Genomic DNA, 24,233 nt, shown 5'->3' on the forward strand with positions numbered 1-24,233 from the left:
AGCTGGAATCCCCCTGCACTGCATGAGGCACAGTCAAGTTCCCCAGTTGATGTCACATCTCTTGATGATCCCATCTCTTTTTCTTTAGATTCTGCTTTGAATTCCAGTTCTGTGTGCAGGTAATAACTCTGATCTGGGAGCCTCAGTCAGAGCTGATCTGTATTGTGCTTTGCATGCCAACACCAGGTGGGACCAATTGAATTAAACCAGAGAGATTGCACAAAGGTTATTGGACTTGGTGTTTGGGACGCTTCTTGTAAGGTGACTCGTTGTCCTGAACTCAGCTCAGCATCTATAGTTCTAAACCTTTCTACAAATTTGGGTGCAATAAAGGAAATTTTTTGTAGAATTATAGACATTAAGGTACAGGAGACCATTTGATTCCTCCTTACCTGGGGCTGGTGTGCTTTCCTGCAAGCTCGTTTCTCTAACTGCAACCCCAACTTCTGACTGATCTGTTTATATATTCCTCCTCCTCAAATGCGTATCCTATTCCTTTTTAAGTGATGTTTCAGTCTTTACCTTAATAGCCATTTCTGATGAATGATCTAACCCTCACATCAAAAACCTTCCTATTCCCTTCCCCTTTGGTTCTTCCAGTGAGAGTTCTCTGTCTCTGTTCTCCATTCGCCCTCCTGATGAGATCATTTTCCACTGTTTACCCAGAGTAAAGTCCACAAGTTTCACTCACTCCTTTACTGATTTCTCACCCTCTCTCTGGTGCTTCTGAGCTTGTTGCTGGCTCTGCAGGAAATACGGGGCCCTGCAGCCACCCTTTTCCCTAGTCTCTTCCTTGCCCACTCAAATCCCAGTACTGAGACACATATAGAATTCTGTCGAATAGAATTTTTCAATCTATTGACCTAATTTTATATCTCTGGTGATTTTAACCATTGTCTTAACGTCTTTTGATGTCTCTTTTGCCCTTTTGAAATAATCCAGGGTTGCAATCTCTACATAAATAAACTATGATGGGTACCTTGAATTGGATAACATTCAAACTAATTTTAAAAATAAAATACTGCGGATGCTGGAGATCTGAAATAAAAACAAAGTGCTGGAAAAACTCGGCAGGTCTTGCAGCATCTGAGGAGAGACAAACTGAGTTAACGTTTTGAGTCCAATATGATGATTCTTCAGAACACTAGAAGTGATGTTTTGAGGAGGCAACCAATTAACTGGTCACCTCTGGGAGCCCCATTCAATTAAGGACAGTGCTGGGCTCCTGAGCACTGACAGATCAGCAACCCCTCCGTCAGGGGTGTTAGCTGTTGATGTAGATCAGTGAAAGAGAGGGTGCCTCAAGGCGAAAGTCCCCTCTGAAGACTTTTTTAAAACTTAAAAAGACCACAGCTACTGGGCCATCATTGTGGAGGGGTATCTCCTCCACAAAGTGGGTTTGCAACCGCAGCTTTGGCCATCTTGTAATCATAGTTTGGTTTGGGGGACTGGAGTTTAAAAATGGTAGGTGGAATGTTGGGCCCCAGGTCTGTTGCCAGGACGCCATCTCTGTTCATTGGCTGGGATTCAGCTCAGTTGGGTATCTGACTGCCAGCTGAAAAATTCAAGTTGGCATTTGCACAGTGGCCTTAATAGGCCCTTTAAGAAGCATCATTTGTCAAGATCTGTATACCCTACAAATAACCAATCAAATCCTTTTGTTAATTTTAAAAACTACAAGAACTTTGATTTATTTATGATAATCTAATCTATAATATATTGTTTTTCTCTGCCTGCACTTTTCTGATTGGGTTGATTTGGTGGGCAGAGCCTGGCACACGTGGGGCCTGTGGAGGACTGGAGCGTTTAAGGCATGCATTGTATTAATTCAGGGGCATTCATGAAAATTCAGACTTCATGAAACATCCCTATCATTATACTTCTATTTATTTTAAATAATTTTATTGGCCCTTTCTGGTTGGCTGAATACCCTGCAGCTGACAGATTGGGCAGGCTTCAAACCTGGCCCCCAGCCATTACCAAAGCACCTATAGCCAGGAAAGGCCAGAGCCCATCTAATGTGACTCTTCCATCTGTCTTTCCTCTTTGCCTGTCCCCTTTCCCCCTCCACTACTCCTCCCACCCTGCAAATGGGAGACATTCCAACTTCTTCCGACGATTATGGGCTGAGAGATCAGAAACTGTAAGGAGTTGGACTCAAAACTCTGTCTGTCCAAATGCTCTTTGACAACGCGCCCCTCCCCCTGCCCCAAATTAAAAGAACCTTACTTTTCTGTGAACTTTGGTGGTTGCTGCCTTGAGGCATAGCTGCTCTGATGTTGTGTCAACTGGAGTATGTGAGGCACGTGTGGCAGAGTGGAGGATGATGTTGGTGGAGGAATAGAACAGCAGAAAATGAGGGGAAACCTAATTACAAAGTTGCTCTGGTTGCAAAGTTTGGGGAGGAGGGAGAAAACAGCATGGGACTGTGGTGGGGGTGGAGTTGGGGAGGGAAACAGGATGTAATGGGAGGGACAAGGCGGGGCCTGCAGGAAAGGTATGGAGGGGTTCGGCATGGGAAGGGGATGCAGGGAATGGCATTTTTGGGGGGGGGAGTGGGACGGCATGGGGCGAATGGCATGGGAGTGGGATGCGGATGTGCTAGGAAGAAGGGGTAGGATGGGGGATGGAATGGGGATGATATGAGAGAGATGAATGGGATGGGTATGGTAAGGGATGGTATGGGATGGAGATTTAATGAAGTACTGTTGCAATAAAGATACTAATTTCATTACAAATTTTTTTGAGGGTCTCTGCTAGTAGAACAGAATTAATATTTTCAATTAGCATAAAATGCTGTATGTATTATCCAAGAGAAGTAAGCTGCTGTAGAATTTTCTGTGTTCCTATATTTGTGTTGTAAAATTACTCATTGGGCATGCAGCCTAACTTTTACCTGTTTTCCCCATCATATTTGAAACATTCATTGATGATTTTAACCGGTTTCTTTTGTTACAGATTGGGGCTTATGATCAACAAATATGGGAGAAATCTGTAGAACAAAGAGAGATCAAGGTAGAGCATTTTTAATTTCTAAATGTCGTTTCTATGGAGTTAGCACGGTCAGCAGTGGCATGTAATAACTCTAAGTGCGGCTGAGTAAATAACACGAGAGGGGCATCCAGTATTTTAAAATAATGTTAAGTTTGGCGAAATTTCCATATAAAAACGTTTATACCATGTACTGGTATCATGAAAAGAGAAAAAATGTCCTGTTCACAATTGCTCCCATCTTTTTTCTGAGGGCAATATTTGATTCCTTTTGAATACAAATTTATTTGGTTATTCTTTATGCAGAAGTAAGATAACTAGGGAGAACACACTGAAACAGTTGTGACTAGCAATGCCCCTTTTTTCAGGAATATAGATCGAGCAGAGCCACCTTTCTATTGCTGTTTAATGACATGAACTACAAATTGGTTCAGGTCTCAGACCAAGGTCGCTTAGATGTCAGCCAATTTTAAGTATTGACATGATATGGAATGTTAAGTGTCTCAGATAGATGTTGGACTGGCAAAGCTGTATGCAAATTAGGCTTCTGCTTTGATTAATAGGCAGAGTTGTAGTCAGCTTCACAAATTTTAGATATTTGACATGTCACTGCTGATGACAGGCATATTTTAATATTTCTCATTTTCATAGTCACATAAGTGCAGGATGGAAAATATTTCCTTATTTCCTAGCTTAATAATATAAACTACATTTTTGTTTTATGAAATATTTTCTGCATTGCAGTTTTTCATTGCACTCATTTAAAAGTATAATTTTGTAGTTTTTATGAACTATTATTTATTTTTGGTTTTAATGCAATTTTCCCTATTTGTAATTGTTAGATGCTCTGGGCTTTTAACCTCTAGTTTCATTCATGGCCACTATGCAATCAACTACTTAGTAATTCTCTTCATGGAATGGCATAGAATTTATCTTACTGATTTTTCTGCTGATTAAAAGGGTGGGTCAGTGGGCATCTATATTGATGGAATGTTCAGAGATCTAATGCTCCGTGCATCATTAGGATTAACTAATACAATCAAGCAAAAATTAGATTTGAGTAAGGGTACTTCCATTAATCTAGTGCTCTGTTGCTACTGCCAGGCAACTATGTTTTAATGATGCTGACAATTTCACTATCTGAGTACTATCTCTATATTCTGTTACCTTGGTTTCATTTCTACATCATAACTAAGTTGCCATCTCAGACTTTTATTTGTCCTCCTTTCTAATGTTATTTATACTCTTTACAGTTTATTAAATTGGTAAGTACCTCAGGAAATGATTTTGTGCTTGTATACCGCCGTGGTCAGTTGTGCTATGGATTCTGGCCTGGTTGTTTTTTAATTCAGTTTTTGAATATATGCTGTGTGACCCAAAGGGGTTCAGTGAAAGATTTTCCATTGTTGCTACTAGTACCAAAATGGTAAATTCATTTATGAAGTAAATGTCTTTACTATTTTGCTACACAGAGTACATGGATAACTTACTAACAGCATGGATATGAATTGTACTGCAGGATATTTTTGCATTTTAGTGTGTGCTGCATCACACATACAGAGCTAATGTCTGTGTGTTATTAATAAATTATTTTTGAAGACACACACTTTCATTTAATGAGATGCTGAGTGCTATGGAAGGTTTGGAAGCCTTCTGATGTTGGCTACCATTTCTCCACATCCTCTAATTTAAAAGCTCAGGCAATTCATTTTTCAAAGATAGATTTATAGACCTCTGGCTTCGTTTCTTGACAACCCCGTCTCCAAAGCAATCGATACACTTCCAGTGGCAATCACTGGGACTGGCCTCTGTAAGCCCTTCTCCAAAATCTCAATCCCATGTATCTTGCTATCAAAGATTCGAGCATAATGTGTCCCAATATGTATAATGTTTAATTGACGACATAAATACTCTAGTTCCTTGTTATGTTCTGCATCCCATCCCTGAACATTTCCTCATCAGAAATAAAAAATAAATCTCTAGCCTTAATAATTATTTTCAATATATCACAGTTCATAATTGGTACATGAACTTGGCACAGACACAATGGGCTCTTTCTGTTCTGTAAACTTTATATGATTCTTTGATTTTACATCTTGTGACTCATTGGCAAAGCCATTGAGATTCTTATTACCCATAACATTTAATTACTGATAGCAGTGCAGTATTTTTACAGCACTACCATTCTGGGTTGGTGGACATTGTGTGAATCACAGCTTGAATTGAGCAGGTTGAATGTAGCATTGGAAGTGGTGGAAATAGACATGGCACTGGCCACCTCTGTTTGTTTACTGCAAACTTTTGTTGCCTTTTACATGCACTTTTCCTGGAAAGCATAAATGATGCATTATATTTCATGGACCCGAAACAATTGACATTACCAACCTTCACACTCTGTTCCACCCAGGATACCTGGTCTGAAGTGCAAGGATTGCCAGCTGTTTCTAGCATAAATGGAAATTTTTTCATTACCTTTCACAAAAAAATCATCACATACCCAAAAGCATTTTAAACCATCAGTTGTGAACATAAATTTGTTGACTGAAGTGCAGGTACAGCTTTTGCTAGGTTACAAGCCTTAGTGACTTATCACATGATAGTTGCAGATAAGGAAGCCCATTTCAGCTAAACCATCCAGAATGATCCTCATTCTGTGTCTCATTGCAGCAACTAATTAGTTCTGAAATGATTTAAAGTTTGCTACCTCTGTTCTAACAGGAGCCCGTTTCATGTATTATTCATTCTTTGTATGAAGTAAACTTAAACTTGCAACTTCCTTGTCCTACTCCTTCAATTTAATGAAAAGTAATTTTCCAGATTTGCCATACTGTTTACAATTTTGCTTATGCCTGTAAACTTCTCAGATGTCTCATTTCAATGTTTTTTCCAGTTTTTATTCATAATTGAGATGCCTGAGGTAGAGGACCATCCTTGTGCTCTTCTCTGCACTGCTACCAGTGTTTGCATCCCTCCCTTGCAGCTTGATGACGAAGTTTGGAAATTATACTTGAGACGTAGTCTGATCAGAGCACTCTGCAGTTTGATTATGACTACTTCTGAACTGTATTCTATTAACATTCTACTAACTTTGTTGATTGCTGTTCTGCATTGGTTGGACATTTTGTGTCAAGTTACCAAGGCTTGGATCTCTTCCAATGCCACCTATTGCTATTTGAACACTAATCACAAACTGTATGTATTGCTTATTTTTAATCTCCTATCAGTAGTATTTTATATTGTTTGTATTAAGTTTCATCCACCACTTTTGTTCTTCTCACTTGCACATTTTATCTTCATTTTGAAATTTTTGTGTTGCCTCTTTCAATTTCACTACTCCTTTCATGAGTTAGTATTATCTGCAAATTTGATCAGCTTGCATTATATTTCTGAGCCGAAGGCTGGAATTTTCCTTTTTGAGGTGAGTAGCAGGAGTCGGGGTCAATCCCAACATTGATCCTGACTTCATCCTGGCAGTGCCAGCAGGCGTGATTCTTCTTCATCTCTCGGAGGGTGGGATGCCCTGGAGCTGGGCCTGCCATGGAGACAGAGGTGGGCCAATGATGAAGTGGCCAGGTTAAAAGGCCTTCCCTAATTCCAAGAAACAATGGCCCAGTTCTTCATTGCCATTAGTGGTTTCTAGAAAAAAAGTTAAACCTGCAGATCAGTGCAGTGCCCCTGTCACCTTCCTATCTACTTTAGAGCTTGTGAGTTCTGTTTCTGGAGTAACATTTCAAAGTTGTTGTAAAGCTAATCAGTCTGTCAAAATTAACAAACATTGCTTGAATAGGCACATTGAAAAATCATTAATCTTTTCAGAATTTTGTAAATCTATCACAGCCATCAAACTCGTCATTCCCCAGGACAGCTGAATAAACAAACTCTATGCTACAGAATCTATTAGTGCCTTTGAAAGCAGTCAAAAGCTCATACATCTGTCAAAGTTTTCAAACAGCCAAACAGTTGGCTGAGCTAATTTGCAAAGAATGAAGAGTGTTTAAACAATTAGCTCTGGATCTTACAATGGGGTAGCCTTTCAATGTTGTACAATGCAGAATTTCACTTTATCCAATGGATAATCTATTCTAATGCACCTGAAGACTTTCCCACATTTACAATACCGTTCCTTCACTTTACAGCTTGTCAGTTGTCAGAAGTAACAACCTGGTAACCATATTATTTAATGGCTAAAACACTATCATCACTCACTTTATTAAACACAGATACAACTCAGGCTAAATCATTTAATGATGAACTGTAACAGAAGCAACCACCATTTTTACTCCCCTTTTATGTTCTTCTCATCTCCAATCCATAGTTCACGCCTCCACTCTGCAGGCGTGGTTGATAAGTGCTTCCAAAACACGGCCACCTCAAATTCCAGAAGTTCTGAAATGCCCACTTTTATAATGGTGCCGGCAATACCCCTTTTCCCACTCCGCTGAAAATGGCTGGAGATGAAAATGGAGGTGGGATTTCCACTTTTGTGTCTCAGTGGCCTGACTCTGTTTGACACCCCAAAAACCTGATGCAAGTCACTAATGTAAATTAGAATTAGTTAGTTGCAGTTGGGTATTCTAGCACTAACACCCAGGACCCCAACTTCATTCTCCTGCCCCATTTAACCCCTTCGACCAATTTCTTATCCATAACCTTCGAATTTACCTTGAACTCCAAAAGCTTTGAGTTGATATGAAACTTTGTCAAATGGCATCTGGATGTCTTTAACATCCACGTTATGTGGTGTATCAGAATTATTTTTTTACTTCCTCAAAGAAGTCAAACATCTTCGTCAGGCAGGATCAATGTTAACTGCTGTTATTTAAGTACTGGCTTTACAGATAAAGGTCAAGCTTACATCTGATTTCTATAATTTTACAATGGTTTGAAGTAAATTTAAAACTGGTGGATATGGAAGGGTTATTTCTAAAAAATAACTAGATGATATGTACAAATAAGTAGATTTCCATTCATCAAGTAAACGGTGGCCAAGCACCCTTCTCACACTCTAGGTGAGGGTTTAATGCCTGACTTGTGTGTCCATGAAGCTGCCATACAAAGGGACGATGTCATGTCAGATATTCAACAAATAGTCTCTTCCCCACCTCAACACTAACCCACACTACCAAGTAACAACCAAGCAATTGACACTTGCCGTGTGCAGTGCTTGCAATATGGCACAAAAATATTGTAAGCACAATTAATCCTGTAAGATTTAACACATGGATGAAAATCAATTTTCCACGCCAGAAGGGTCCTGCTTTGGACAAGTGAGATGGCAACAGTAAGTATATTTTCGCACTGAATATGTGTTTTTGTTTTCTGTTTCTGATCATGCTTATTAACATGATGACATTTTATATTGCAGGTTAAAGTGGGAAATGTTCTTTGTTTACTAGATTTGTGTTTCTTTTCCATAGGGCATGAAGAACAAACCAAAGAAAACTGGCCACGTAAAGCCAGACCTCATAGATGTTGATCTTGTAAGGGGTAAATATGCCTTTTTGTTTAAGGAAATCTGCTAGTTGGTGAAATACCTTGGCATAACTCAGAAGTTGGACCTGAAAAAGTACCCAATGTTGCCCTCATTTGCTGATTTTAAGTTGCACCCACGTACCCTCCCAAACTCATTAGAATATATCCGAACTTAAAATGGGTGGATATGGGCATAAATCAAAAAAACAATCGGTGCCCAAGGAAATTGTCACTGGCTGTCCCTCGATTCGAGGATGACATCTATTCGGCTGCAAGTTTCTGCCATGGGTCTTCATGTGATTGGGCAGGCCAATTCTTGACCCGCAGATCTTTGGGCAGGATGTCCCATGAGGTAGTGGCATCTGGAGTGCAGGGTTTGTTTCTTTTACTTTGTTTTTCTGCCTCATTATTACGATGTTTGGACTTACATGATGCAGCATGCTGGGAAAGTTGTAGCCACTTTGAACAATTTTATCAAGCCCCTCCCAGTCATTAATATTAATGTTGCTGTGCTTCAAGGAGAGCTTCAGAGTGTTTTTGAAGCATTTTCTTTGTCTTCACCTGGAATTTTGGCCATTTAGGAGTTGAGAAAACAAGACCTGGCCAGGGGAGATGCTTTTAGGCCACCTGGTCACAGTGTCCATCCAGTCCACCATAGTTGATTTTGCAGGAGTTTTGCCTGAATGCTTGCGGAGCTGCTTTCAGGAAAGATACTAGAGTTTGTTTGACATTCTTTCCAATTGAATCGGAGGATGTGGCGGAAGTACTGCTGATGGACTTCCTCTAGTGCTCTTATGTGTCCCTGATGCACAGTCCAGGTCTCGCTGCAGTACAAGAATATGGTGCTGACGACTGCTTTGTATGCTAGACCTTTAGTTGATTGCAGAGGGCTTTGTTGTCAAGCACTTGCTGCTATAGTTTGTAGAAGGCTGAGCTGGCACAGCTCATCCTGTGTTGGATCTTCTTGTGAATGGTGGCCTTATGAGAGTGGCAGCTACCAAGGTATGGGAAGCACTCAACATATTCCAGAGCCTCTCCTTCAACATATATAGACTCATATAGACGTCTACAGCACAGAAGGAGGACATTCGGCCCATCGTGTCCACGCCAGTCAACAAAGACCTGACTACACTAATCCCATTTTCCAGCGCTTGGCCCATAGCCCTGGAGGCTATGACAACACAAGGAAATATCTAAATGTTTCTTAAATGTTATGAGAGTTTCAGACTCAACCACCCTTTCAGGCAGTGAGTTCTAGACTCCCACCACCCTCTGGGTGAAAAAAATTCTCCTTAACTCCCCTCTTAGTCTTCTACCTCATCTTAAATCTATGCCCCTTGGTTATTGACCCCTCTACTAATGGAAAAAGTGCCTTCCTATCAATTCCCCTCATAATATTATACACCTCTATTAGGACCCCTCTCAACCTTCATTGCTTCAAGGAAAACAACCCCAGCCTATTCAATCTTTCCTCATAACTCAGACCCTCCAGCCCAGGCAGCATCCTGGTAAATCTCCTGGTAAATATGGGAGGGGGAATACTTGGCTGACCAGATGTGGGTTGATATGAGTTTTATTTTGGCAACATTCAAGGACAGGTCGAATCTCTTGTATGCAAAATTGAAGAGATTGAGAATAGGTTGCAAATCTGGTATAGAGTGGGCAACGTCACTGCAGCCGTCCACAAACTGTAGATCATGTAAAGCTAAAATGGTCAGTTTCGTTTTGGCACAGAGGCAACTGAAGCTGAAAAGTTTTCCATCTAGGCGGTATTTAATACCTGCACCAGAAGGCAGTTGATCTTTTGATGAGACAAATAGCCACTGCCAGGTAGATTGTAAATAGCATGGAGGGTATCACACAGCCTTGCTTGACCCCGGTCAGAATTTTGAAGGCGTCTGTTTCAGATCTCCCACTCAAGACAGCTCAAGGGAACACCAAACTCAACAGTATATTTCTTTATTGAGTCTTGAAATTAATGTTTAAACTCATTCCTGCACATCAGGTGTAGCAAGTTTCAGAACATGCAGTTAGTGTACTCGTACAAGGAACATCAGAAGTTAGCATGTAGGTATGGCAGTACTTAGGAAAGCAAATTACATGTTGGCTTTTCCTGTAAGGGGGTTGGAGTACAAGAGTAAAGAAGCATTGCTATGTCTGTTGTGGAGCTTCGGTGAGACAGCACTGGGAATACTGTGTGCAGTTTTGCTCTCTGTACTTAAGGAAGGTTGTACTTGCATTGGAGGCAGTCCAGTGAAGGTTCACTAGATTGGTCCCTGTGCTGAGGGAGTTGTGCTAAGATGAGAGGCTGTGTAAATTGGGTCTATATTCTCTGGAGTTGGAAAGAATGATTTCATTGAAACATTCACGATTCAACACTTATGGGCTTGACAGGGTAGATACTGAGACATTGTGTACCCTGGCTGGGGAGCTTAGAACATGGGGGCGCAGCCTCAGGATAAGGGGCTGATCATTTAGGACTGAGAATAGGAGAAATTTGTTCATTCAAAAGGTTGTGTATCTTTGGAATTCTCTACCTTAAGGGTTGTGGATGTGCCATCATTAAGTATATTTAAAGGTGAGATAGACAGATTTTTGGTCTCTCATGGACTCCAGGGATGTGGGGAGCCGGTGAGAAAGTTGGAGTTGGAGCTGAAGATCAGCCATGATCATATTGAATGGTGAAGTTAGTATGGTCTTCTCCTGCTTCTATTTCTTACGTTCTTGTGAGAAGCTTTTTAATGTGAATTATGCTTATTATAAAAAAGACAAAAAAAGAAATAGAGAATACAGAGCAGGTCTTAGTGAGGGTAATTCTCTTTTTATAAAAAAAATCAAAAAATTGCACTTAAAAGGTAAGAAATTGATTTTGTTCCCTGAGAATCTGGAGGTATTGTTGAGAGATCCTTGAAGAAGTGCATTGGAGGAAAGTTAAGAGTCAATGGCATGGCTAATTTGGTAGATGGAAATTCTTTTGGATGGAAAGATTTGGATGTTTTCTAGTTACACGGGTAACTCACTTGCGTCCGTAATTCTGTGATCTTCAAAGCCACATAATTGGTTTGTGCCCAGATTGCAAGTGTATCTGGATGCAAATACAGAGGAAACTCCAGACCCCTTGTCTAAAAACTGTTTTCTTGAATGCAGAGTAAACCACTGTTGGTACTAAGTTCTCTTACCCCAGAAATTGGTCACTTGTTGCTGGCAAAGCTGCTAAAACTGTGGACTAAAGTAGGGAAAAAAAATTTGCTGACCATGTGGCAGATTCATTTCTACATCAAACTTTTAGCACTAACTTCTGTCATTTCAGCATTAATAAGTTATCCATAAGCAGATTAGTCAGAACTTTTCAGGGATGAGAAATTTCTACCATTTGGTGGAATTCCGACATTTAGATAATGAAATTCCACCCTTTTAAATTTTGTTTCCCAACCTCTGCCTCCCCTTTGTTGCTGCTACCTCCAATTCAACCAAAGCCAGGGACAGAGACTCAAAAAGTCTGGAAAATTTCTGCCATCAAAGAGGCCGGGAGCAGGCTTGGAGGAGCCGCCACTCATCCCACCAGGGGGGCATGCTGTGCTGCTGGCCACTTGGTTGGGCCAAGGGATTCGGCAGGCAAGGAAAGGAAGAGGGAGAGCTTGAGACTTGGTGGGGTTTGGCAGGCTGGGGGTGCAGGGGGTGTTGGAACTATGGGATGCTGAGTGAGCTGGGGGGACAGGGGCTGCCGAGTAATGACTTTGGGGAGGGGAGTTGGGACGGTGTGTGCGTGTGTGGATGTATGTAGGGGTTATTGGCTTAGTACAATGAGGACCAGAGTTAATCGTCTCCTAACCCTAAATTCGCTTTATTCACGTTGTTCCATCGTATACATATAGCTTATAGGTCTGGTTAGATATAGACATGCAGTTTGCACCAGGTATAGTCTTATACCCAAACTAGGATCTAAACCCACACCCCGAAATTCTCCACTCTTATACTGAATCTTATCTCTTCAAGCTGTGCTGTCTCTCTCCCGTTGGTTTAGGCTTCCTTGCCTAGTCTGTGGCATCTCCTCATCTGTCCCAAGAACTTGGGTAGCATAACCTCGTTACCCCTTTTCTAAATAAGGACTTGTGTCTCATCACATTTCCTTTGTCTTTGCTAATTCAAACCGGTTCCAGCCAGCTCAGGCCAGTGACTGACCTCAGGTTACTTCAGTTCAAAAGTTGCTCAGGAGTTTCTGCAGCCCCTGGCCAACATCTCCCCTCTTTTGATCCAAAGATCTTAGGATCATTATTCTCCCTTTCTGTGTACCACTCCTGAGGTTGTCATTGTCCCTCAGTAGGCATGTTATATCCGCGATATCACATGGTTATATAAAAATATAAAAGAGGAGCGTATATAAAATATACTTCACAGTGTCCTTATATTGATAATCGTTTCTTCTGTTTCATTATAGCACTAACATTCAATCGTTGAAAAATTTCAATTTTCCACCTTCTAAGCTGATATATGTTGAATATGACAAGTATTAATGCACATAAAATCACAACTACAGCAGCATGTGATAAAATCCTGACCCATGGATGTATTTGAACATTAGATCCCCAATTCCAAAACTTATCCCAGAACCTGGGGTCCCGTAGCAGTTCCTCTGCTTTATCAGCATGAGTTCTAATTATTTTAGTATGTTTAGTCCATTGGTGAATTATCTCTTTGGACGCAAATAGCAGAGGAAGCCAATCTGCAGTCAGGTGCGGAATAGGTGGTAGTTCGGTAGGAACATATTTCCGCAGATCTTGGTCTATATCGGTACATTGGACTGTGAGGTCTTTCATTTATTACCATCCTCATTATTGGCTTAGGCAGAACTTGTCCACCGATAACCAGGTCTAAGGTCACATTGTTAATGGCCACATTGTGTCCTTCCAGAGGGCACTGTTTCCATCCTTTGTTATAGTTCATAGCCGCTGTGGCTATGTCATATGTTTGTCCCACAAGGGCGTATTGTAAAAAGGACTGGCTGTTATCAGGCAGAATGGACAATGAACAATTTTCATAAGTACTGACAATTGATGATGATCCAGCCAATCTTTCTAAAACGCCTGCTTATATCCTCCCCAATCAATATATCTCCGGTATGAGTCGCTACCCCAGTCAATATTCACATAGGTGTGGTCCCAGTGGACCATAATTTTACCTCGACCGTCACTCCCCGATGGTCGCTCAATAAATGGACCCACAAATTGACTAATGATTTTTCCCTCTGGGATTACTGACAATGTCACCTCTAGAACTTTGTTGCATGAAAACTGTACTCCCGCTTCCTCCGGTATACCCAAAGTTTTTCCTGCGCTAATTCCCGTATAATATAAATTTAAGTCCTCTCTTTTCCCTTTGTTGGTTCGGACTGTCTTATTCTGCAGAGCAAAGTTGTTCCTGGTCTCGGGATATCCCTCTGCCGCCGACACTGCTTCAGGTACGTTCATTCGTTGTGACGGCTTCTAGGCAGGTTCAACCGCAGTTCTGATGATGGTCAATCTGATAGCAACAAAATGCATTATCCCCTTCATTTTAGGCTGGACCTGTAATGAACAAGTGTAATTTCTGTTCTTATTTACAGTTTCTTTTGAGTACTATTTTAAGTCCAGTCTCTCCATATACTGAGCCAGACCGTCCATATCCTGTTCCCAATTTGTTTCAGATTCTAACTGTCCATTTCTTCTAACCCACTTATCCCCCTTCTTTGTTTTATTTTTCTTTCGTTTTTTCCCTTGGATTTGCCTCTGTATATGAACGGACAGTATCAAATTTGTTTTCAATCACCTCCTCTTTGATCTGTAGCTAGTCCTGTTCTTGATCTCCCTGACCTTCGGGATTCGGAACATCATTAGCATCGAGCAGCACATGCCAATGGTGATTATCTTGTTTTTCTCCCACTAACTTTAGTTGATTAATGTGATACCAGCCACTCTTATCTGGTGTCGTTAATATCTTGTATACAGATGGGCTAGCTTTATCTACTATCTCATAGGGGCCAGCAAACTTTGGACTCAAGAATGAGGTGGGCTGGTGTATTCTAATCATTACTCTTTGTCCGGGGCTCAACTCTATCGGGCTGGCTTTTGCGTCGAAATAAGCCTTGCTTTGCTGTTTCTTCTTTCCCTGTTGGTGAGCGGCTACATAATTTGCTTCTTTTACTGTTTCTACTAGCTGTTGTACCCATTTTTCTGATATAATGTGGTCTACCTCGGGTTTGGACAAATCCAAACCTACCAACCCCTGCATTCCCCTCATGTCCCTTCCTGTCATGAGTCTATAAGGAGTGTAGCCTGTTGATGAAGCCACGATATTCCTGATTATCATCAGCACGAGCTGTCAGGTTGTCTTGTGCTGCTGCACCATTCTGGCTATCATGTTTTTCAATGTCCGATTCATTCTTTCCACAATTCCACTAGACTGTGGTCTATAGGGTATGTGGAATATCATAACATCTTGCATTACTTGGGCTGTAAAATGTGTTCCCTGATGCGATCCTATGCTTCGGGGTAAACCCCAACGGGTAAACATCTGTAATAAAATTTTCGCAGTAATTTTGGCTGTGTTTGTTCTCTTCGGAAAAGCTGCCATCCATTTAGTGAAGGTATCCACTATTACTAGAATATACTTGTATCCTCCTGGAGCAGGGGGAAGGGGTCCTACATAGTCTATCTGTAAATTAGTCCAAGGCCCTTCTACTGATCTAGTATGTCGGAGGGCCCCTTTCCTAACATTTCTATCGGGGTTGTGTTGTGCACAGATCAAACAATTCTTGACATAATGTTCCACGTCACCTTTCATTCCGGGACACCAGCGCACCTCGTTTATCTGATCCAGGGTGCTATCCGTCCCTTTATGTCCCCATAAGTCATGGTACCAGTGGATAATTTGGTTTCGTCCCCCCTCTGGCACCACAAATTTTCCCTCACATAAAACCACTCCGTCTTGAAAGTAGACCCCCTCGTGCCTTTTGTATGTGTCTGACTCTGCTCCTTCTATTAGTTAGTTTCAATTCTCCGTCTTTCTTTTGCTCCTCCGTTAAATCCATTACTTTGGCCTTCTCTTTCTGGCCCCTGATTTCCCCAATCGGTGGCTGCCATTCCTGTCCACTTACAGCACCTAGTTTGGCTAGTTCATCAGCTTTCCTGTTCTCTTTAGGAGATAGTTTTGAATGAGCTTTCACTTTTGTGACCCCAAATCCTTTCCCCTGTGCTTCTTCAAAGATGTACTGTAATAGCGGGGCCGAAGGAAGGGGCCTTCCACCCGCTGAGACAAATCCTCTCGCTTCCCATAGGGGCAAATGTTCTGTGAGGCTATTACAGACATACATGCTATCAGAATATATGACTGATCTAGGCAGAAAGTATTCCAGATGGCCAATCACATATGCGACGGCAGTTCTGCTGCCTGTGCACTCATGGTTTTAGGTAATTTCAAAGCCGCACTATATCTTTCCTGTCCGTGTTCATCCTCCATGTATATCCCACAGCCAGTTCTCCTTTCCCCATCCTGTACTGATGAAGAGCCATCCACAAAAATTTTAAAATAGGGTTCTTCCTTTCCTGTTTCCTTTGTTTTTCTGCTTTCAGGCCCCGTCTTACTCCCTCCCTTTTTCTTTGATACAAATGGGCCCTTGGGGTAATTTGCTATCATCAGTTGACACCCACGTTTTTCTCCCTGATAAACTAAGTTGTCTGCTAACATAGTGGTGGTTTTTACCCCCTTTGCAGTTATATTTCTCCCTTGCAGCAACAATGTCCATCTTGCGATTCTATTTTGGCTAACTGCACCATCCTTCTGTCTAACAGTAGCTGTACGGGGGTGTGTTCTGTTAATATTGTAAGTGGATTTAGTCCCACTATATAGGTAAAATGCTACACTGCCCAAAAGACAGCTAGCAAGTGTTTTTCGCATATCGTATACCCCTGCTCTACTGGTGAGGGCGTATGCTACTGGTCGTAATTTCCCGTGTGCCTCCTGTAATAGAACTGCCGAAAGGGTGGTGTCTGTGGTAGCCACCTCCAACGAAAACAGCTCAGTTGGAGTTGGGGTTTTGAGAGCTGGCGCGGCAGCTAGTGCTTGCTTTAGAGCGGTCATGGCCTGAGTGTGTTCTGTTTTCCACTCCCAGGCCACATGCTTTTTTAATAATTCCATTAGCAGGGCCGCTTTCTTGCCGAATCCATCAATGTGGTCCCTGCAATATCCCACCAAGCCTAAGAAGGACCTTAACCCTTTTACATCCCACGGAACAGGGAGTCTACCAACTGTCTCTTATCCTTCGCTTGTCAATGACCCACTTCCCCGGTGTCAGAATCATTCCCAAGTAAGTAACTTTTTGTTTCATGATCTGCACTTTTTTAGGGTTAATCTTTAATCCCAAGTCATGTAATAACTGTGGTAATTCACTTAGCAGTTGATAATGTTCCTTTTTGGTTTTAGTTTGTAGGAGTAAGTCGTCTACATACTGCACTAGACATTCAGGCCTCGAGAATCCTTTTAACCCTTCCCTCAGCCGCTGGTGAAATATGGACTGGAAATTGTGAAATCCCTGCGGCAGGGCAGTCCATGTATATTGCTGTCCTTGGAAAGTAAACACGAATTTATATTGACATTCTTTCTACAGTGGAATAGACCAAAAACCGTTACTTATGTCCAAAACCGTAAACCACTGTGCATCCTCATTTTGTCGAACTACTGTCTCTGGGCTAGTTGCTACAGTAGGGGCTGTTATTTAATTCTCTGTAGTCTATCGTTAGTCGCCAGCTACCGTCGGGTTTCCTCACCGGCCAAATAGGTGCGTTGTTAGTAGAAACTATTGGTCTTAATATCCCTTCCTGCAGCAGAATCTGTATCACCTTCCCTATCTCTTCTGCTTGTTTTGGGAAACCGTACTGCTCTTGTGGTTTGGGATCTGGACCTTGTATACACACACTCCCGGTCATTTTCCCACAATCATGTTTATGTCGGGCAAATACAGTCGGGCAAATTTGAGTTTTGTGCAATAATTTGTTGTACTTCACGATCATCACTCATTTCTCCTGGTTCTATCCACATTTCCCCGATCGTGCATATCCTATCCTGATATTCCCCCACCGGGACGAGTGTGAGATTTATACTGCCTATGCCCAAAGGCATTTGACAAATTATACAATTAACGAGGTCAAAGCAGAGCCTCACTTTGGCCATATAGTCGCTCTCTAATATATGTTCTTGTTCTCTGGGTAATTTGATAAGGACTACTGAATGCCCTATCACTATGTCTCTCACACCGACTTCCAACGGTACACTCACATATCCTACTTGTGAATACCCTGTGAATCCGCTTAGAATAATTTTGTTTTGAATTTTTCAATCTACGTCATTGATCTGAGTGGTGTTAACGGTGGTTCAGGACCCCCCTGTGTCCCAAAGAAATGTAATAGGGCGGCCTCCAACCCTATCATTCACTAGGGGTCACCCCGTGTCATCCCACCGCGTATCACACACCCATAATGGAGAGGCCTGAGACCGTCATTGCAGTTCGGGGTACAACCCGGAACTCGGTGGTATTTCTGTCATATCACACTGAGGACTTGGTCTATTCGGCCCTTCCACGGGTAGGCTCTGGTTTCCTCCCTGACCTGCATTCTCTCGTCTCGAGTTCGGGCAGTCCCCTGCGAAGTGTCCCTCTTAGCCACAGTTGCAGCATCTGGACACCTCGCCCTGAGTTCTCCCCATTCCCAAGAAGTTTCCTTTTCCTCTGCCTTTACCTCTTCCCACTGTCTGATAAGCTGGAGAGGGTTCCTTCTGAGTAGGTCCCCTCCCTTCATTTCTCCAGGTTGTCGCCTAATTCTTAACAGGCATTGCTCTGTCCCTGGATGTCTTGGGTAGTTTTGGTGTTTCCCTTTCCCATACTCCAACCATCTTGCTAATTATCCAGGGCTCTGTATGTGTGTCATCAGTGGGATCAAACTGATCTAATGCTTTCCTCGACGACTCAGTGCCAGGCGACACTAGCGTTCTCAGCCATCAGTTCCTAACCTCAGGCTGTAAATTATCCCTATCTAAGCCTGTGCTGTAGACCCCTTGAAACACCACCCAAATGCGAGCCGAAAATGCGGTTGGATGTTCACCTTTTCTTTGATAGCATTTTGTTAGCGCCTCTACCGGATCCCCTCTGCTTTCGCCCAAGACAGATAATACCTGGTCCTTTAAGGCTTCATTTGTGCCTCTACCAAGGTTTTGTTCCTCCGGTAGGACGGAGTGTATATGTGGATGTAGGTACATTAGGATTAATTTTCTTTCCTCAGCATCGTCTAAGCCGTGTACCCCTCTCTGTTGCCTGACCGCTAGGAACAACTCCCAAGGATCGTCCCCGGGCGCACACGTCCCAATATCTTTCGCAATATCCCTCAGTTCTTGTACCCCAAGTGGGGTGAAATATGTCATATTTGGGCCAGCTTGCCCCTGCCCATCTGCCCCTGCTTGTGCTCTAGTGGTTACAAGGGGGGCCATTGGAGCAGATGGTTTTTACAGCTCTGGAATATATGCCGGCGGTGGATCCTCTGGTGGAGGTTCCCCGTCACCGCTGCTGTATCTATCCACCCCGTCTGCTAAATCAGCCCAATCTACATCCCCTTGACCGTTTTCTTCACCTCTTCCGGATGCGAAAGCACACAGTTATGCCCCTCTGTGCGGCTAGCTGATCTTGCAGCCTCACTATCAATTTCTGACACTTTGTGTGATCACCGGTACTGCTTCTCTTTTCCTGAGCTGCTCTGTGAATCACATTCATAGCAGTTTTTAAATCACTACATTGTTGTTTCCGGCCCTCCATCTCAGCTTTAGCTGCTTGGGCTTCTCCCTCTCTCTTACTCTTTTCATTAGCCAATTTTTCATACTGTAACTGATATTGGTTCATGTGCATCAAATCCGCACTTCTCTGTCCCTTTAAATCAGTTACCTTCTTACTAAGGCGGGCTATCTCCTCATGGAGTTTTTTATTCTCTTCCTCTAGTCTGTCTCTGTCCCTCCTAGCCTGCTGTCGGCATTCTATCCATTCCCCAAATAAACATCCGATCGCTACGGACTTCTGTACCTTTTTAAATTTCTTATCTGACATCTTTGCACAATCCTCCAAAGGGTCTCCCCAGCGAGTTTTCCCTTGTCACCAATGTGACCTGCATACTACCCAATTGCAGCCACTTCCCTATTACGTACTTTTGGAGGAGTCCCTTCCAGTCAAAACAATCCAAGTCCCCAGGGCTTGGAGATTCCCTTTGATTCTTATGTTAATAGCTATGAATTAACCCAAACTCTTGTTCTCTGTGTACTTTGCCAACTCGGTTCGGCTCGAGTCTCCCGCTGACTCAACAGAGAGATTTATTCTCGAGCCCACCCAGGGACGCCAAATATGTTGCCGGAGGTCACCGGTAACGGTTATTGGCTTAGTACAAACAGGAGAAGAGTTAATTTTCTCTTAACTCTAAATTCGCTTTATTCACATTGTTAGATCATATACGTATAGCTTATAGGTCTGGTTAGATATGGACATGCAGTTTGCACCAGGTTATACAGTCTTACACCCAAACTAGGATCTAAACGCACACCCACTAGGTTTCTTTGACGCCCCGAGTGGTCACAGAATATAAAAGCTAATACCCGAAAAGGAGAGCTGACGCTGGCCAGGCGTTCCGTTCTCTCTCTCTTTCGGTGTCGTCTGTACGTTGCTGAAGTAGGTTCTTCCGCTTCCGTGATGGTTGTTCTCCAGAGTTCTTGCTGGCTCCACGCCCGAAATTCTCCACTCTTATACTGAATCTTATCTCTTCAAACTGTGCTGTCTCTCTCCTGTTGGTTTAGGCTTGCTTGCCTAGTCTGTGGCATCTCCTCATTGGCTCTGTCCCAAGGACTTAGGTAGCATAACCTCGTTACTTCTTTTCTAAATAAGGACTTGTGTCTCATCACATTTCCTTTGTTTTTGCTAATTCAAACCGGTTCCAGCCAGCTCAGGCCAGTGACTGACCTCAGGTTACTTCAGTTCAAAAGTTGCTCAGGAGTTTCTGCAGCCCCTGGCCAACAGTACATATTTTTAAAAACATAATACATCATATAAATATGAAAATCTGTTGATCTACAATACACAAACTTAATTATATACTGAATGTTACTATCCTAATTTATTGTTGTTTTATTTTGCTATTGTCTGGGGCCATGTTAATTTTCAAGAGTTTTTTTTGTATATTCTTTCTTGGGATATGGGCATTGCTGGCAAGGCTAGCATTCGTTGCTAGTCCCTAATTGCCTTTCAGAAGGTGGCGGTGAGTTAAAGTGGGGTCACATTGGAAAATAGTTTGCAAAGCATTGCTGTCGTCCTTTGCTTCACGTTGGTAGCAGTGGTGGGTTTGGAAGGCGCTGTCTAAGGAGCCTTGGTGAGTTCCTGCTGCGCATCTTGTAGATGGTATACACTGCTGCCACGGTGCGTCAGTGGTGGAGGGAGTGAATGTTTGTGAATGGGATGCCAGTTAAACGGGTTGCTTTGTCCTGGATGGTGCCAAGCTTCTTGAGTGTTGTTGGAACTGCACTCATCCAGGTAAGTAGAGAGTATTCCACCACATTCCTGACTTGTGCTTTGTGTATGGTGGACAGGCTTTGGGGAGTCAGGCAGTGAATTACTCACCGCAGGATTCCTAGCCTCTGACCTGCTCTTGTAGCCACAGTATTTATATGGCTAGTCCGGTTCAGCTTCTGGTCAATGGTTAACACCCCCCCAACCCCCCACCACCACCACCAGAATGTAGATTGTGGGGGATTCAGTGATGATAATGCCATTGAATGTCAAAGGGGGGTGCTTACTTTCTCTCTTCCTGGAGATGCATAATCTAGCAAGGTCATGTTCTGCTATTAGTATGGACTTCATCCTGTATTACTAGTGTTAACTGCTTTGGACGCTAAAATGCCAAGGTCACTTTGGTGATTTGATATAAATGCATTGGCACACTGTCTCATTACTGCCTTGATTCAAACATGGACAAAAGAGTTGAACTGCAGAGGTGAGGTGAAAGTGACATCAAGGCAGCATTTGACTGAGTGTGGCATCAAGGAGCCCTAGAAAAACTGGAGTCAATGGGAGTCAGGGGGAAAACTCTCCACTGGTTGGAGTCGTACCTAGCATAAGTGAAGATGGTTGTGGTTGTTGGAGGTCAATCATCTCCAGGACATCACTGCAGGAGTTCCTCAGGGTCGAGTCCTAGGCCCAACCATCTTCAGCAGCTTCATAATTGACTTCCTTCCATCATAAGGTCAGAAGTGGGAATGTTCACTGATGATTGCACAATGTTCACCATTCACGACAGATCATAAAAAGTGCTATAATTACATGATTTTCTGTCACAAAAAAAATCAAATGTTTGTTTGCTTTGGGCCAATAATTTTCAGTTATGTCATATGTTGGAAGTGGACCTACATCACTACTATTTTCCAGTCGGTTGTGCACAGATGCAGTTGTGTCACAAGTGCATTGTTGTTTAGAGTAAGCAATCTAATCTCATTCCCCAAGGACATTTAGCCAGCAGCAAGACCAGGCATTGTAATTTTTGAGTGTCAAGATTCTCAAAGGAGCCACAGGTTGAATCATTTGGCCTATATGTTCTCTTTCTCATCGTTACTAACTACCTCGAAAGCAAAACATCACAATCTGCTTATAGCTTATTCATGACCAGTAAGTGAATGCTTGAATTCATCAGGCAAGTGAAGGCCCACTTTTATGGGAGCTGCTACAATATCTTAATTTTAAAGCAATCCATCCTGCTACCACTCTGATCCAGAAAGGCGAGTTTTGAGGTGGCTCCTAGGAGATCTCATCTATCCTCTGCAAATGTTGCTCATTTGACACCTGTGTGCAATCCCAGGACACAATGTAAGCACTTGTACATTAAGATCCATTCGTGCACCAGCGTAATAGTGTAGTATCACTGGCACATTGAAGGTGCACTTCAGGTGCATGAATTGATTTGAGTATCTCCTGCAGTCTATTTTGACTACAAATAAGGTTGTGCGCTGCATGCTGAACAACGTTTTCTTACGAAGACGCATTATGTAGAGGTCCTGGTTTTGGAAGGCTCCCAGAGCAGCAAGAAGGATCATCAAGAGAAGCAGCAAGAGCAGTAGCCCTTTGCTGGATGCAAAAGACTTTTCATGAATTGCCATGTTTTCATAGATAATACAGTTAATTGTCACAAATATACATGAACAATTTTTAAGGATTTGCATAAAATGCTTTTCTTTTGCCTACTTGTTTACAAGGACATCCACTTTTCTTTTGAACCCATAGGATCTGCTTTTGCTAAAGCAAAACCTGAAAGTCCATGGACTTCATTAACTAGAAAAGGAATTGTGAGAGTTGTGTTTTTTCCATTCTTCTTCAGATGGTGGATACAAGTGACCTCAAAGTGCATCTTTTCGTGGCTACTTATTTTATACCTCCTTCAAGGTGAGATATAACTTCCAATCTATGACAAGTCAATATGTGGGAACATTTTGCTGAGGTAATAGAGCTTTCAGTATCCCCAACACAAACACACAGCTTTGTGTTCGCACTGGGATTGAAACGTATTTATTTCAAATCTATGCAAAGTAAGTATCAAACTTTAACTGGTCATTATTTGCTATGCTTAAAAGTAATTCAATGAAATTTTGGATATTACTATTATTATGTAAGGAATGGATATTCTTGTGAACTCTTGCAGTCCTTCAATAGCATAAATCCAACAAGAAGGGCTGGCTGAGAACCTGCTTAAGATAGGCTAGCTTTCCACTGTTTTACTTGGCCTCTTTTTTCTGCTCAGTGGCAATGCTGGATTCCTTGTATGGCAGCAACAGGGATTGCTTAAGTTCCCTTGTTACAGGCCCAGAAGCAATCTCTCCAATTTGCTCCCGTTTATGCTAAAAATCAGCATTTCATGATAGAAACCTCACTTGTGCTGTTTTACCAATGGAGCACAGTCTTTCAATACAGCATTCCCATTTTGAGAACACTGATGAATGATCTTAGCTGAACAATTTGGAGAATTCACATAATGTTACAGCACAGAAGGGAGCCATTTGTCCCATTGTGCTTGTGCTATCTCTTTGAAAGCACAATCTACTTAATCTAATTTCTCTGCCCTTTTCTTCATGCATGATTACATTTTATTTTTCTTATTGAAACGTGTTGCAAATTCTGCTCTCTGGTAGGGTAGCCCACGTCTAAACAACCCACAGCAGAAATATTCTCCTAACCTCTTTTTCCATTTTGGCAATGATCTTAAATTTATGTCATAGAATGATACAGCAAAAAAAGAGACCACGTACCCTCCAGTTACTGACTCGTGGAAATAGTTCTTTCCGATGCATTTGATCAAAACCTCATAATTTTGAGCTTTTCTGTCAGATCTCCTGCTTAACTTTTATCAAGAAAGCTATACAACACCTTATCAAATGCCTCTTAAAAATCCATGCATGCAACATACACTGCATTTCCTTTATCAATAAACTGCACATCAAGTTGGCTAAATGGGATAAAGGGACATTTCAACCACAACCTATTTGAATGGTGGGAACAGGCTAATGATCTGAATGGGCTGAATTATCTACCCTTGTTCTTATGTAATGTTGAGGGAGGTGATAAATTTTATGCAAAAAATGTGAATTCTAAGAAAACCCAGTTTTTTTAACTGTAGTCAATGACACTGAAGCCATTCATACAATAAGTCAAAAACTTATGAGTAAACAGTAAG

General features: G+C 42.1%; 1 protein-coding gene across 3 annotated transcripts in view; it reads left to right on the forward strand.

Moving 5' to 3' along the window:
• LOC144687327 (protein PHTF2) overlaps positions 1–24,233 on the forward strand; it is a 120,232-nt gene that overhangs the window by 40,085 nt on the left and 55,914 nt on the right. For 2 of the 3 annotated variants that reach the window (XM_078553283.1, XM_078553284.1), the window contains exons 3-5: positions 2,959–3,015; positions 8,409–8,478; positions 22,790–22,948. In XM_078553283.1, the coding sequence (XP_078409409.1) occupies positions 2,959–3,015; positions 8,409–8,478; positions 22,790–22,948 (286 nt within the window). Of the gene's footprint in view, positions 1–88; positions 120–2,958; positions 3,016–8,408; positions 8,479–22,789; positions 22,949–24,233 lie in introns of all 3 variants that reach the window. The other variant, XM_078553285.1, reaches the window with a different exon arrangement.

The sequence above is a fragment of the Cetorhinus maximus genome, chromosome 12 (genome assembly GCF_964194155.1).
Source record: "Cetorhinus maximus chromosome 12, sCetMax3.hap1.1, whole genome shotgun sequence".
In the NCBI taxonomy this organism is placed as follows: Eukaryota; Metazoa; Chordata; class Chondrichthyes; order Lamniformes; family Cetorhinidae; genus Cetorhinus; species Cetorhinus maximus.